The following is a 16,684-nucleotide window of genomic DNA, read 5'->3' as shown; positions in this document are numbered from 1 at the left end:
GTGGATCACTTAAAAAAATGCCTTTTTTTCCTCAACTGCTATTTCAAATTTAAATATTGCACTATTTACATGAACTGTGAATTATTAATATTCCTTTGTCAAACATCCCGTTCTTATCTTTGATTTTACATATTAGAAGTTGAACTATCTTCCTGCTTGAAAATAGTTTTTCCAGATATGTTTTCTTAGGTGTTACTTATGAATTAGAATAGAGTAGTCACACCTTTCTCAGACAATTCTGCCATTGCACATTTGTATGAACTCTAATATCCTGGCTATTCCTATCCTGGGCCTTTTTGAAAAGAGACTGTCCTAAATTATGTGACGATTTTGTGATTGAGACAGAATTCAGTAAAGGTCTGAGACTAGACTGAGCATCATAAACTAATTTAACCTGTGATCTAAGCATGGCTAGAATCCAGGTCTCCAAAGGTTACACCATCTAGCTCTTAGAGTGCTAATTTTTTCATCATTTCAGGTACTTCAACAGCGCTTCGAATGTGTTACCATGGTTATGGCTACCCGTTGACCCTATTTCTAGAAGAAGGAGGTGTGGTAACTGTATGTAAAATTAACACTGAAGAACCTGAAGAGACACTAGATTTTGATTTCTGCAGTACAAATGTGGTTAACAAAATTATCCTGCAGTCAGAAGGGTTACGAGAAGCATTTGGTGAATTAGATATGACCAGTGAGGTCCTGCAGATCACCATGTCTCCAGACAAGCCTTATTTCAGGTATCAGAAACTACATGTCCATTTCAAAGGTTCATGTTTAGCAACTTAGTTGTTCTTCGATGTTTGGAATTATTGTTGCTGCTTATTCAACATTGTGCAGATCTGCACCATATTTGTTTAAATGTGCCTTCTGTTATAATGGTTGCTGCATCACATATGAAGACTTTAATTATTCAGACACGATACCAGGCAACCGTTCATTCCTTATTTCGCAACATTCCAAAATTTTCAACCTGAGGCTTTTGGCAATAGAATACATCATCATTTTAAGGTTATGGGCCAGCCTTGGGGCCAGCTTCAGCCTTAGCATAAGCAGATGCAACTCCTTTTATCTTGTATTTTGTAAACAAATTCCAGGATGTGTTTTGAATGCATTCATTTAGTATTTTTGGTTATGAAGAATTAAGTTCCAAGGTCTGCATGGCCTGGGTTGGGATGAAAAATCAGGAATTGTATGCTGTAGCTAGCACATAGGGGAACTCATGAGCTTTCCACATTCATGGCAGCTCCACAACTAGGTGCTGCAGAGCAGGTTTCTTTCAGTTTCTGGTGTGGCAGCAGATTGATTATTGTATGCCATTAGCACCTAGGGGTCACAGTCTTTCATTAGCGTAAGTCAGATTTCTTTGAAACCACAATCAGGTGCTATTAGGGGAACTCTGAGTTTGGAGTGCCACAAGATCTTACGCTTGTGATTCATTCATTAAATTAAATGCTGGCTGTGCTACCTCGTGTCTCATGAAGAGTCGGTAGTGTGTTGAAATCTTCTGCTTTGAGAATCGTCTTGATGTATAACATTACTTTGTTGTTTCCACTTTTCAAATTTGATAGTGCTAATATCAAATGCTTTGCTGAGTTGGTGCATGATGTCTTTTAGATTATCCACCTTTGGCAATGCAGGAAGTGCTCATCTTGACTATCCCAAAGACTCTGATTTGATGGAAGCATTTCATTGCAACCAGACCCAGACAAACAGGTCAGTGATCAGGACAGTGACCGTAGTAGTCTGATGACACATTCTGACCAAGAAGCTGAAAAAGTGGTTTCGTCAGCTACTGAAATGCCTGACTTTCCCTAGAACAGAGTAGTATTTAAAAATTTCCCTTTGACAGAAGTTGTTCCTCTGGTTAAAAGTTCAGTAATAAGAATTAGAGTATAAAGTGCACACTGTTGATGCAGTAACAGGGAAAAGTACTGTAAAAGCACTACTGTGGTTGGCTATGTTGCTAATTGGTTTTGTCAGTTTTGGTCCATTACTTGAGAAGAAGGTTTCAGTCACTGTTACATTTTATATACTTTAAAATGGCTTTTCTCTACCTGCAGGTACAAGATCTCTTTGCTGAAACCATCTACGAAGGCACTAGCTTTATCTTGTAAAGTATCTATTCGGACAGATAATCGGGGGTTCCTTTCACTGCAGTATATGATTAGGAATGAAGATGGACAAATCTGTTTTGTGGAGTACTACTGTTGCCCTGATGAGGACATTACTGAATCAGAACTATAGCTGTATGATATGGACTGTGCATTTCATTTATGGACATTCAGAATGATAAAATATTTCATTAAAAAACGTGAAAGTTACCAGATTGATAGCCCAGAAAATGGACACCCTGTTTATCCACAGAAAGGAGCAGAATAAGCAGCTACAATGAAGCTCCCCCCATATTACTTTGCAGATGTTTCTCACACTTGACCTGGATGGACCATCTGTAAAAGTGAAAAGGTAGCTTAATCGTTGGCCTCGGTGCTGAGGCTGAGAAGGGTGCTGTGATGTTGGTGGTTTTGTGATGTGCACACTTGTCCACTGCAAACTTGGAATGCTCACCAAACAGCCCCTTGAGTATTCTGTCACTATTGTCAGAATAATTGCAAACACAAGCAGTGCGGGAAATCTGAGACAGTAGCAGTATGTTAATCCACCAGTTTCTGGCCATGGTTTGCTCTGAGCATGGATGAAGCAATTACAGGTGGTGAATGTCTGAATGCTGGCTTGTGTTAGACAGTGGTTTGTTCAAATGATTTTAAAAAATAAAACTTTTTGTGAGACTACAAGTGGAGAGTGAAAATTGAAACTGACTTCTCAATAGCAGTAAATTGTGAAATTGCTCATCCTCAACTAGATTGAAGCCTGCTGTAACTTGAATTCCCTGGAATTTCATCAGGGATGATCTTGGCGCATTTTCCATAGCCGTGTGCTTGTGTTGTACTGGTAAATTAGCATAGAACCCAACATAAATCACTTCAGTACTTGGGCAGTGTCATTTTGATTTTAACTTCTTTTGAATTTTTTTAAAAAATTGACTAATACAACCCTTGCTATTGAAATTTGTTCTTTTATGTGTTCTCCCCAAACCCATCCATTCACCACTGCCTTCCAGATCAAAAGCACTTATTTATTTCATTTTTAAGGAAAAAGAGCATTGGAATATTTGTTTTGGAGAAGAAATAATTCCGAAGAATTTTATTGATTTTTTTTTTAATAAAATGAAACATTATAGCTTGTCACAATTGGGAAGCTAGTTGCCTTTAATGATAACAAACCTATACATATGTACCACATTAATATTTTGCTGCATTTAGAAATGCTTTTGTATTTTTTTAATAAAATAAAAGCAAAGTGAATGACTTGGTTCCTGGAAATAAAATGCTGTGATATAAAATTGACAGATTTTGCTAATTCCTAATCGCTATTTCAATGTCACACTGAATCAGGAAGAATGCTAGATAGTGGTTCAAGATATGGTGGATTCATATAATATTGATAAGTAGACAGACTTTCAATAACTTGCATCCTGTGCACACTTACTGAAATTACTTCTCCATCTTTTCAACCTTTTTCAAAAAGGGAGGATCAGAGCCAGGGCACAAATTGGTAAGATCACCAGTGCAAGAGATGGTTTCTTGCACAAAGGCTTAACAGCCACTCATTTGAGGGAAGCTGGTACTTGCCTTCTGAAGGAATGAGTTAATATTGACAAGTGAACCCCCAGTACTTCCCTGTTCAGTTTTACAAGCCATGAATCCCAAGTTTCAGGATTAAAACACATTTCTAGCAGTAAATGGGCTGCACTGCAGTCAGAAGTTGCATTTGTTCTCTTCAGACGTAATCTGTCATAAATGTAGCTCACCTGTTCCGGACATTATCAACCCTGTCTGTGTGATAAATAGTCTGATCTTTTGCAGTGTGAAGAATCTACTGTGTCTGACAAGACACAGCCACCTCAAATAATGCAACAGGATGAAGGCATGCTACCAGCTCAATGTCACATCAAAATAGAAAGATCAGAGTTGCAGCTAGAAACTCAAAGATCAGTGGGAGATCTCTGTAGCTCTGTTCAGGTAAGTTCTGTGTATATAGTTAATTTTTTATACCCTAGCAAGACCCAAAAGTGGCAGTCAACATCAGGCTCCTGTTGTTGTAGCAATTGTACAAAGAGGGTCCCTGCCCCACAGAATTTACAATCTAATGTGAAACAAGAATAGCGGAGAAGTGGGGAAAGAGGTTATGGTTAATGGTAATAAGATCACATTGTGACTGACATCAACTATCTGTTGCAGAACTCAGAAAGGCTATTAATGACAACTCTTCATCTAGTACATACATTACTTATCCATTCAGAGCAATGGGAGTTTCCTGCAGCTCTGATATTTCTGTTTTGATACATCCTATCACAGACTGTGGGTTTTTTTTTTTTTAAAAGCAGCCCTCTGGAATTTCATAAAAAAATATGATTTTGGAGCAGTGTTCGGTCTCTAGTTACTGCTTTGTCATTTTCATGTTTAATTTACATATTCAGATAAATAAATTTTAAGACCGTATTAGAAATCACTTCCCTTTTCCTAATAGAAAAGCAGTACTTGTGGCACCTTAGAGACTAACCAATTTATTTGAGCATAAGCTTTTGTGAGCTACAGCTCACTTCATCGGATGCATACTGTGGAAACTGCAGAAGACATTATATACACAGAGACCATGAAACAATACCTCCTCCCACCCCACTCTCCTGCTGGTAATAGCTTATCTAAAGTGATCACTCTCCTTACAATGTATATGATAATTAAGTTGGGCCATTTCCAGCACAAATCCAGGTTTTCTCACCCTCCGCCTCCCCCCACACAAACTCACTCTCCTGCTGGTAATAGCCCATCCAAAGTGACCACTCTCTTTACAATCTGTATGAAAATCAAGGTGGGCCATTTCCAGCACAAATCCAGGTTTTCTTACCCCCCTCCCCTTTTTTCCAAAAACCACACACACAAACTCACTCTCTTGCTGGTAATAGCCCATCCAAAGTGACCACTCTCCTTACAATGTGTATGAAAATCAAGGTGGGCCATTTCCAGCATAAATCCAGGTTTTCTCACCCTCCGCCCCTGCACACACAAACTCACTCTCCTGCTGGTAATAGCTTATCCAAAGTGACCACTCTCCCTACAATGTGCATGATAATCAAGGTGGGCCATTTCCAGCACAAATCCAGGTTTTCTCACCCCCCCCCCCCACCTCCCCCACAAACTCACTCTCCTGCTGGTAATAGCTCATCCAAACTGACCACTCTCCTTACAATGTGTATGATAATCAAGGTGGGCCATTTCCAGCATAAATCCAAGTTTAACCAGAACGTCTGAGTGGGGGAGGGTAGGAAAAAACAAGGGGAAATAGGCTACCTTGCATAATGACTTAGCCACTCCCAGTCTCTATTTAAGCCTAAATTAATAGTATCCAATTTGCAAATGAATTCCAATTCAGCAGTTTCTCGCTGGAGTCTGGATTTGAAGTTTTTTTGTTGTAAGATAGCGACCTTCATGTCTGTAATTGCGTGACCAGAGAGATTGAAGTGTTCTCCGACTGGTTTATGAATGTTATAATTCTTGACATTTGATTTGTGTCCATTTATTCCTTTATGTAGAGACTGTCCAGTTTGACCAATGTACATGGCAGAGGAGCATTGCTGGCACATGATGGCATATATCACATTGGTGGATGTGCAGGTGAACGAGCCTCTGATAGTGTGGCTGATGTTACTAGGCCCTGTGATGGTGTCCCCTGATTAGATATGTGGGCACAGTTGGCAACGGGCTTTGTTGCAAGGATAGGTTCCTGGGTTAGTGGTTCTGTTGTGTGGTATGTGGTTGTTGGTGAGTATTTGCTTCAGGTTGGGGGGCTGTCTGTAGGCAAGGACTGGCCTGTCTCCCAAGATTTGTGAGAGTGTTGGGTCATCCTTCAGGATAGGTTGTAGATCCTCAAAGAAACTGCGGAATCATCTGATCAACATCCTCTACAGCAAACAGGGTAAGATTAAGAATGAGCTCTCAAAAATGGATACTCTCATAAAAAACCAACCTTCCACACAAACTTCCTCGTGGCTGGAATTTACTAAAACTAGACAAGCCATTTACAACGCACACTTTGCTTCTCTACAAAAGAAAAAGGACACTAAACTTTCTAAACTACTACATGCTACAAGGGGCCACAGCAATGGTTCCCTCAACCCACCCAGCAATATTGTTAACCTATCCAACTATACTCTCAGCCCAGCAGAAGCAGCTGTCCTATCTCGGGGCCTCTCCTTCTGCCCCTCCACCCGCACGAACATGATACAGTTCTGTGGTGACCTAGAATCCTATTTTCAACGTCTCCGACTCAAGGAATATTTCCAAAATACCTCTGAACAACATACTAATCCACAGAGGCCTCCCTACCAACATTACAAAAAGAAGGATTCTAGGTGGACTCCTCCTGAAGGTCGAAACAGCAGACTGGACTTCTACATAGAGTGCTTCTGCCGACGTGCACGGGCTGAAATTGTGGAAAAGCAGCATCACTTGCCCCATAACCTCAGCCGTGCAGAACACAATGCCATCCACAGCCTCAGAAACAACTCTGACATCATAATCAAAAAGGCTGACAAAGGAGGTGCTGTTGTCATCATGAATAGGTCGGAATATGAACGAGAGGCTGCTAGGCAGCTCTCCAACACCACTTTCTACAAGCCATTACCCTATGATCCCACTGAGAGTTACCAAAAGCAACTACAGCATTTGCTCAAGAAACTTCCTGAAAAAGCACAAGATCAAATCCGCACAGACACACCCCTGGAGCCCTGACCTGGGATATTCTATCTACTACCCAAGATCCATAAACCTGGAAATCCTGGGCGCCCCATCATCTCAGGCATTGGCACCCTGACAGCAGGATTGTCTGGCTATGTAGACTCCCTCCTCAGGCCCTACGCTACCAGCACTCCCAGCTACCTTCGAGACACCACTGACTTCCTGAGGAAACTACAATCCATCGGTGATCTTCCTGATAACACCATCCTGGCCACTATGGATGTAGAAGCCCTCTACACCAACATTCCACACAAAGATGGACTACAAGCCGTCAAGAACACTATCCCCAATAATGTCACGGCTAGCCTGGTGGCTGAACTTTGTGACTTTGTCCTTACCCATAACTATTTTACATTTGGGGACAATGTATACCTTCAGATCAGCGGCACTGCTATGGGTACCCGCATGGCCTCACAGTATGCCAACATTTTTATGGCTGATTTAGAACAACGCTTCCTCAGCTCTCGTCCCCTAACGCCCCTACTCTACTTGTGCTATATTGATGACATCTTCATCATCTGGACCCATGGAAAAGAAGCCCTTGAGGAATTCCACCATGATTTCAACAATTTCCATCCCACCATCAACCTCAGCCTGGTCCAGTCCACACAAGAGATCCACTTCCTGGGCACTACAGTGCTAATAAACAATGGTCACATAAACACCACCCTATACCGGAAACCTACTGACCGCTAATCCTACCTACATGCCTCCAGCTTTCACCCTGACCACACCACACGATCCATCGTCTACAGCCAAGCTCTGCGATACAACCGCATTTGCTCCAACCCATCAGACAGAGACAAACACCTACAAGATCTCTATCAAGCATTCTTACAACTACAATACCCACCTGCGGAAGTGAAGAAACAGATTGATAGAGCCAGAAGAGTTCCCAGAAGTCACCTACTACAGGACAGGCCTAACAAAGAAAATAACAGAACGCCACTAGCCGTCACCTTCAGCCCCCAACTAAAACCCCTCCAACGCATTATTAAGGATCTACAACCTATTCTGAAGGATGACCCAACACTCTCACAAATCTTGGGAGACAGGCCAGTCCTTGCCTACAGACAGCCCCCCAACCTGAAGCAAATACTCACCAGCAACCACATACCACACAACAGAACCACTAACCCAGGAACCTATCCTTGCAACAAAGCCCGTTACCAACTGTGCCCACATATCTAATCAGGGGACACCATCACAGGGCCTAGTAACATCAGCCACACTATCAGAGGCTCGTTCACCTGCACATCCACCAATGTGATATATGCCATCATGTGCCAGCAATGCCCCTCTGCCATGTACATTGGTCAAACTGGACAGTCTCTACGTAAAAGAATAAATGGACACAAATCAGATGTCAAGAATTATAACATTCATAAACCAGTCGGAGAACACTTCAATCTCTCTGGTCACGCAATTACAGACATGAAGGTCGCTATCTTACAACAAAAAAACTTCAAATCCAGACTCCAGCGAGAAACTGCTGAATTGGAATTCATTTGCAAATTGGATACTATTAATTTAGGCTTAAATAGAGACTGGGAGTGGCTAAGTCATTATACAAGGTAGCCTATTTCCCCTTGTTTTTTCCTACCCTCCCCCCCCAAGACGTTCTGGTTAAACTTGGATTTGTGCTGGAAATGGCCCACCTTGATTATCATACACATTGTAAGGAGAGTGGTCAGTTTGGATGAGCTATTACCAGCAGGAGAGTGAGTTTGTGTGTGGGGGGGGTGTGTGTGTGTGAGAAGACCTGGATTTGTGCTGGAAATGGCCCACCTTGATTATTGTGCACATTGTAGGGAGAGTGGTCACTTTGGATAAGCTATTACCAGCAGGAGAGTGAGTTTGTGTGTGTGGTTTTTTTTTGGGGGGTGGGGGGGGTGAGAAGACCTGGATTTGTGCTGGAAATGGCCCACCTTGATTATCGTGCACATTGTAGGGAGAGTGGTCACTTTGGATAAGCTATTACCAGCAGGAGAGTGGGGTGGGAGGAGGTATTGTTTCATGGTCTCTGTGTATATGTCTTCTGCAGTTTCCACAGTATGCATCCAATGAAGTGAGCTGTAGCTCACGAAAGCTTATGGTCAAATAAATTGGTTAGTCTCTAAGGTGCCACAAGTACTCCTTTTCTTTTTGTGAATACAGACTAACACGGCTGTTACTCTGAAACTTTTCCTAATAGTTTCCCCTTCAACAAAGGAGAAAGATTAATATTCACCTGGAGACTTCAGTAACTAGGTGTATGATGCCTTGGAATGTGAAGTGCTGAATAGGTGCTAAGAATGACTTGCATCTAGTCCCATGTGACTAATGTAATGAAACAGAGTGCATGACTTACTAAATGTAACTTATTTCTGATTTGAATTACCTGGTGTTGTGTTCAAGGACATAGTTGTGGCTTAAGATTACTTTTGAATATAAGCCTAAAGGCCACTAAACATACTATTTTCATATGTAAATGTATAACAGTCTGTCTGCTACCAACAGTGATCTTGGAAAGAAGACCCAAAGAAATTAAAACAATCTGTACGGTACTAGCAGCCAGTAATGAGTAAACAATCATTTGTAATTAAACAGTTCTATTAACATTCAGAACTGTTTGCATTATGTAGTGTTCTCTTTGCATCTTGGGGGCCTGGCCTATGCTAAGGTCTCTGTGCCATTACGGAGCACAGACCTCAGCTCTTCTAAATTAATAGTGGAGGAGTCCACAAACATGGGGAAATCCTCTGGGGGAGGGAGGGGGGTTATGGTCTTTGTAACAAGTGGCTAGTGGCTATTATGCTAATAAGATCACTGGAATGTAGTGCATGTTGGCCCCAATCCTTCTTGGCTCAGACATGCACCCATGCCTCAAGTTGAATCCTAGGTTTAATGATTAAGTTCCACAATGATAAAATGTGACTTATCTTTGGATCACATTTTCAAAAGTGCTTAAGACCCATTTTCAAAGTGGCTTAGGCTTCTAAATCATGATTATAACACTGTCTAACGTTGAATGCATAGTTGTGGTCAGCACTGTACTAGCAAACTCAACTCTTCATATCTGTGTTCTAAGATGAAGATTTTGTAGTGAAGGCAAAGCATTAAAGAGGAATTTCACATTAAAAGGAGGCATTCAGCCTTCTTAGCTGAAGTGCTAAAAGTAGACTAAATTTAACACACTAGATTTACTTTTTTGTGTGTGTTAGATTATAGAAAGGCCAGTGTACCAATAGCCCGGGGGAAAAATAATCCAATCTGTGTTTCTCCATTGGGTATATTCTGCGTTCATTCATAGAATCATAGAATATCAGGGTTGGAAGGGACCTCAGGAGGTCATCTAGTCCAACCCCCTGCTCAAAAGCAGGACCCATTCATCAAAGTACGATTAGAATGTCTTCAAAAGAAATATTTTTAAATATGTGTCACCGTGTATTCAGATATCTTTTCCAAAGGGAGTCCTGCATTCACAACTTTTGTAACTTATGCCCATTTTTTTAATACTCAGTAAAACATCTGATGTGCTACCGTTAGACCCAGACCTTCAAAATACAGTAAGAAAGAAAATGAAAGGAGACTAGGAGGGGGAAGTTTACCTGGAAGGTTGATGCTTTTTCCTAAACTAAAGCAAACATTTACAGAACTTTCTGTTGAATTGATTATAACAACTACAACGTACTTGAGTTCTCCAATTAATCTTCCAGCTTAGTTTCTGGTTTCATCTGCTGTCACAATTGCAAAGGATCCAAGATTTTTGCCAACAGCATGATTTAGCACCATCTGTCTTTTCTACTTCACAAGTCTGTTCTCTTCATGGACAGTTGGAGACCTACAGTAGAGGAAACACATTTAGTTCATTTTATTTTTCTTGGCATTTTCCTATTCCTTTATTTGTAGACTACATATCCCTGAAAATTCTACTTACTGGACAAACAGGAGAATGTCAGCAGACCTGCCTTGTTATAAAATGAGACACTTAACTGCTCAGATTAGTTATACAAGTTATATGCTTATCCATCTGTCTAGATCAGGGGTGGGCAAACTTTTTGGCCAGAGGGCCACATCTGGGTGGAGAAATTGCATGCAGGGCCATGAATGTAGGGCTCAGGGCAGGGGGTTGAGGTGCAGTGTGTGGCAGAGGGCTCAGGGCAGGGGCTTGGGGTGTAGGAGGGCTTTGGGTTGCGGGGTCTGGCCTGGCAGTTGCACACAGCAGGGCTAAGACAGGATCCCTGCCTGCCCTGGCCCCGCGCAGCTCCCGGAAGCAGCGGCACCACGTCCCTGCAGCCCCTGGGGGTGGGGAAGCAGAGGACTCTGCATGCTGCCCTCGCCTGCGGGTACCTCCCCCGAAGCTCCCAGTGGCTGCGGTTCCCCTTTCCTGGCCAATGGGAGCTGCGGGGGGCAGTGCCTGCAGGCGAGGGCAGCGCACAGCCCTCTGCCCCACCCCTCCCCCAGAGGCTGCAGGGACATGGTGCCGGCCGCTTCTAAGAGTGGCGCGGGGCACGTGGTGCCACGGGGATGGCAATCCCATGGGCTGTCAGGGCTTTGGATCCAGGCCGTAGTTTGCCTACCCCGGTCTAGATTCTTATATCACCCCCAACACAGTAGTAACTAAATGCCCTATCCAAATTGTACCCAAACATCTTGCCTTTAGAGATTCACCCTCTGATTCAGGAAGACGGTGATCATTTGACAAGAAAACCACAACATTTTAGGGCCATGTAAAGTACTGGAGAAACTGAGACAATCAGTGTTTCCGTCAGGTTTTCCAAAGGTGACAGGGAATTGCTTTAACTCTCTCACTTATGGTCTCTCCCGTGCTGTTTAGGATGTAAATTCTGGAGGCAAGACTGCATTATCTCCTGTGCCTCAGAGGGATGAGTGCATTATTGGCACTTTGCTGATAACAAGGTTATGCTGCCATGGTTAAAGGCTCCCATCAAGTGAGTTTTTAGATCTATAGACAGTCACAGACCTTAAAGCTGATGGGCACACCAGCCTCCTTTTATTTAGGGTAAATGGAAGAAGCAATTAAGCTCCTTCTACGGAGAAAGACAGCTAAAACAATAGACACCACCATCCAAGGCGAGAAAGGTCTGAGCAAGAATTAACTCAGGGAGAATAAAAGGGGCTTCCCTGAGACATTGAAAATGCAGGGGCTGAGACATTGATTGGCAGAGCATTGTGTTTGTCAGGAGGAGAAAGCCAGGAGGCAGTGAGAGAAGCAGTGTGAGGTTGGTCCTGAGAGGAAGCCAGGCGTGAACTATACAAAATGCTGGTTGAGAAGACCCATTTGGATTTCTGAACAAGGAAACTGCCTGCTGTCATTTATTTCTATCGTGTTCAGAGAAACAGGACTTTGTGTACATCCTTTGCAAATAAACAGGATTGCATGAAAGAAATATTGACTCATCGATTTCTAACAGAAACAAGTGGGCTACTGAATACTGGTTAACATTTTGGCCAAGGGCCAACAAATAGTTAATACCACATAGCCTTCACTTTATTGTATTCCTGCTAGACACTCTGCCTGCCCGTTACTCTCTTCTTAATAGCTATTTGGTCCCTTCCACTCATGACTTTGTGCCTTGTGTCACACAGCCTATGCTTCTGTTTCCTGTGTACTAAGCACGCTTTAGCTCTCTTTAGATCTCTCCTTAAGAACCACTTCTTTTTCCCACCCGCTCTTTGTTTATCCTCTACAGTGTTATCTACTCCCACTCTTGGATGGACTGAAAACAAAGAATGACCTGCAACTAGTTTAAATTGTAAACTCTTTGTGGCAGGGACCTGTCTAAACTATGTCTTGTAAAGTACTCTACACAAGTGATTTCTGCAGCACAAGGTTTAGCAAGTATGTTTTATAGTTCAGGGGTTAAATCAATGAATGACACAAAAAAGGCTAATACAGAACATCATTCTAACTGAAATTGCTACAGTTTAAAGCTTAATTTTCACAGTTGCAGACCTAGTCTCTAATCCTTACATTAACTTCTAAAGGAGCAGCAGTCAATCAGGATGGGGATTTTATGGAGAATTAGCATAGAATTCAGTACGAATAAATGACCTATGAAATTTTAGAAACCTGTTTTGGCTGAGCAAATATCAGACGGTAACAACTTTCAGGCACTGCTAACCTGATTTAAATTAGAACCTACTAATTAAATGGCAAAAGACTCCATTGGTGCCATTGTTAATTGCATTGTATGAAATATCCAGGTGCCGATTCTGGCATCCACTCCATACCATCTATGCTGCTGTGGCCATATACAGTGACTTTACAGAAGCGAGGGGAAAATTCCTGCAGCACAGAAGCGGTGAGGTGTCAACATAAGCAGCCCTGTAACATATGGTGTGTAGGAGAGGGAGCAGCAATGTACTGAATGTTCTAAGGTAGCTGGACTACTGTACAATCCATTGGCAACTCTGGGCAGGTTGTGCTTACAGGCTGCTCTAACTTATGGTGGGGGGCTATTTTGCTGCCCGCCCTCAGTAGCCTAGAATCCAGATGGCACAAAGGTGTTCTAAAGCCATTTGGTTCCCTACTCCTGGGCTGTGCCTCTCCAGATCTGCAACACAGAGACCAAGCCCCCCATATCCCAGAAATCCCTGTTTAATTTTGTTCATTATATTAAACAAGACTCAGTACTGCATATGGACATTTGTTACTAGCAAGCTGCTACATGCCTTGAAACAGGGACCACATCTTGACAATATGCAATATTACATTATAAAAAACAACGTTGATGAGATCACCTCTCTAATGCGTTCAGGAGCTCTTGCATCTCTTTCGGTTTCCTGTTGCGAGGTCCATAAACAGCTGTTTGAATCTGCAAACACTGTTTAGCATAAAATGAACGAGAAGTGATACACTGTATAACTCAACTTCAAAATCAACCAAGCTGCACAAATACTGATTATGCCTAGTTATCTACATATTAGCAAAGGAACTCCAGTGGTTCTCCCCAGCTGTGTGGTAGCAGTTGTCATGGCGGTTCATCAGCACTGTTAAATCCCAATAGATAGCCAATCCAGTATCCAGGGGTTCTGCAAGGGAGTAAGTATGCTACATAGTTGCTGGCCTGCTGTATCTTCAGTTACCTGCTGATTCTAAATCCCTGTGTGGACTTGGCACAGATGGCAGGTTGATGTAGGCAAATCTCATTACTAACATGAATAAGATCCTCACATCAGACTCCTTGAGAATCTATAGAGAAATAAAGCCTGATATCTCTAGCAGGATTTATAGTTTGGAAAATTAATTTACATTTTCAATCACTATGAGGCAGTAAATCCAAGAAAATCACTAGCAATGTAATTATAATTACCTTATTGAACAGCTGGTAAGCCTCTCTCATCTTTCCCTCTGCCAGGCAGATACTGCCCATGATATGGTAAGTTTCAGCTGCCTTCTCACTAAAATCACCATAGGTGTCTATGATGGACTTCAACGAATCTTTCAACAGCCTGTAGGCTTGCTACAGAGAAAAATGCAACATAACTTAGCACAAAAATATATTCATTTTTCGATCAGCATCTTTACATGACTGACTGATGCATGTTTAACTCATTTGGAGTTTAACGCCAATGCTTTTTGGGATCTACAGCCATTCTCCAACGATACGGAACCCTTACAGAGTATAATTCTATGCACTGATCTTTAAGACTAATAGTTTAATTTCTACGAAATGGAAACTCAGGAAGTGTGGTATGGTGACCACCTGTCTCTACGAGACATCTGTTATTTGACACCTAATGTCCTGTGTCCCATGTCCAATCAATGTAGGACATGTCCAGTATTTCAACAATAAGCATGTGACGGGTCATACACTATGATGTAAATGTAAATGCTATTTTGCATTATGTACCACAAAAAACATTGGAGGATGCTGTAGCTTAAAAATAATCTTAGGGCAAAATTTTCTGAAGTGCCTAGGCGCTTCTGAAAATATTACCTTTTGTCCCCTACTTTTAATTGAGTTGTCCTTTAGGGTGCTTACTTTTTAAGAATATAGGGAGAGTAAAGTTGTATAAAAACCTCTTCTGTCCATCAAATATTGCTTATAGAGGAATCAGAACATGTAGAAACAGGATCTTCATCAAAAATGGGAGAAATCAGGGGTGAAATCCTGGCCTCACTGAAGTCAATAGCATGGATTCTGGGCTGTACTGCCTGCACATTGATTTCAGTGGGACCAGTATCTTACCCCTGTATACCTACTGTTATACTGGAAAGTGTAAATGGCTGCCATCAAGTGTGTCTTTGAGCTATAGGTAATCACAGATCTTGTTAAAGCTGATGGGTGCTGTCAGGCTCCTTTATGGAATATGCTAGCTGGAGGTAGTAGAAGCTACCACCCGAGGCACTAGGCCGTATGCAAGGAGAAGATGAAGCTAAGCCATGTCAGCAGGGGGGTTTTCCTGGGAGCTGATTACAAATGTAGGCATTGGAGGCATTGACTAATTGCAGCTGGTGTGTCTGTGTGAAAGCAAGAGAAAGCCAGCACACAGCGAGGGAAGTGGGTGTAAGCACGGCCCTGAGAGGGATTGGAGACAGACCTTCTTGGGGCACAGAACTGACTGAAAAGGCAGGCATGGAAATTGTGAGCAAGGAAACTGCTGTTTTCTCCTACTGTGTTCAGGGAAATAAGACTTTGGTGCAATCCTGTTTATTTACAAAGGAATACGTAACTCATATAATCCATTTCTCCTCCTAATGGAAATAGCCTGGCAAGGCCCCGAACATTGACTAAGTGCTCAGGCAACACTTAACATGCACTGTTAGGTATATTATTAATAAGATGACCTAGAACTATAGGATGTCCGTACTTTCTCCTCTTGCCTTTAATAGGAGTTTTCTCACTGAGTTGAGTGGGAACAGGATCGTTATCTCCTGAGGACTTTGACATTGCCAAGCAAGTGAGATGATACATGGCTATGCCAAGCTGCATGAAGATTCCATGTTAGGCAGTGCGGCTATTTGTTTGCTCTTTAGCTCCCCCTTGCCCACACAGACAGAATGACAGAAAGCCATGGATTCTGGGCTGTACTGCCAGTGCGAAGTTGCCTTACAGTCCATGAAGGATCCAGTAGGGGGATCCTCCAGTCGCACAGTGCTGGTGAAGTGGCTCCTATGTTACCCTGCCTTCCTGTGGTAGGTGTAGAAGGGGCAGCCAGCCTACTCCTGCAAACCGCTCATCCCTGGCTGCCATAACATCCCCTTGGAGCTGATGGCACCAGAGAGCAATTAAAGGAGGTGTGTTTTTTCTGACATACGCCTGCACATACACATTCTAGATGGCTGCAAGCACTAAGGCATGCAAGTAAGCTTGTAAGCTAGGATTTGGTGTTACCTGGTTTTTCCCTACATGTACAAGCCATTTACTGAATTCCTCAATGGCAGAAAGTGTCAGGGAATCCTTTGCACCCAGTGCTGCCTGATATGCAACCAGACTCTCTGTAAAATACATTTCAGCCGCCCCTAGAAATAAGCACAGTAATTATTACTGACCGACTGGACCCCTTTTAGAACAGGACATCTCAGCTCCAACCCAGGTAACAATCCCATACAAATAGTGGATTTTATTAGTAATTTAACTAGGTGGATATAAAAAACTGTATCTAGTTTCCCTAAATGCAGAGGGCTAAATTTTGACCCTACTTACATCCCAAGCAACCTCATTGAAGTCTGAAGTTATTTTAATAAGAAAAGGTTAAACAAAATAGTTTTAGTGCACATGAAAACCTACTAGACTGAAGTCTAATTTACCTACAGAACAGGCAAAGCACAGCAGTGTGTGTATGGGCTTCACCACACTGTCCTGCCAGTGGGTCTCAAC

At 42.3% G+C, this 16,684-nt stretch overlaps 2 protein-coding genes across 12 annotated transcripts in view; one reads left to right on the top strand and one right to left on the bottom strand.

Moving 5' to 3' along the window:
* The window catches only part of RAD1 (RAD1 checkpoint DNA exonuclease), a 52,429-nt gene that overhangs the window by 6,002 nt on the left and 29,743 nt on the right, over positions 1–16,684 (top strand). For 8 of the 11 annotated variants that reach the window (XM_073343707.2, XM_073343714.2, XM_073343711.2 and 5 more), the window contains exons 5-7: positions 479–737; positions 1,615–1,713; positions 2,061–3,141. In XM_073343707.2, the coding sequence (XP_073199808.1) occupies positions 479–737; positions 1,615–1,713; positions 2,061–2,244 (542 nt within the window). In that variant the 3' untranslated portion in view covers positions 2,245–3,141. Of the gene's footprint in view, positions 1–478; positions 738–1,614; positions 1,714–2,060; positions 3,142–3,923; positions 4,080–16,684 lie in introns of those variants that run through there. The other 3 variants (XR_012158863.2, XR_012158862.2, XM_073343715.2) reach the window with 2 other exon arrangements.
* The window catches only part of TTC23L (tetratricopeptide repeat domain 23 like), a 28,981-nt gene continuing 21,676 nt past the window's right edge, over positions 9,380–16,684 (bottom strand). The window contains exons 9-12 of the mRNA XM_073343716.2: positions 16,199–16,326; positions 14,174–14,323; positions 13,602–13,684; positions 9,380–10,677 (exon numbers count right to left, since the gene is read on the bottom strand). Coding sequence (XP_073199817.1) covers positions 10,638–10,677; positions 13,602–13,684; positions 14,174–14,323; positions 16,199–16,326 — 401 coding nt within the window. The 3' untranslated portion in view covers positions 9,380–10,637. The remainder of the gene's footprint in view (positions 10,678–13,601; positions 13,685–14,173; positions 14,324–16,198; positions 16,327–16,684) is intronic.

The sequence above is a fragment of the Lepidochelys kempii genome, chromosome 5 (assembly GCF_965140285.1).
Source record: "Lepidochelys kempii isolate rLepKem1 chromosome 5, rLepKem1.hap1, whole genome shotgun sequence".
NCBI lineage: Eukaryota > Metazoa > Chordata > Testudines > Cheloniidae > Lepidochelys > Lepidochelys kempii.
Note: the sequence above shows the minus strand (reverse complement) of the source record. Positions and strands in the feature narration are given on the sequence as shown.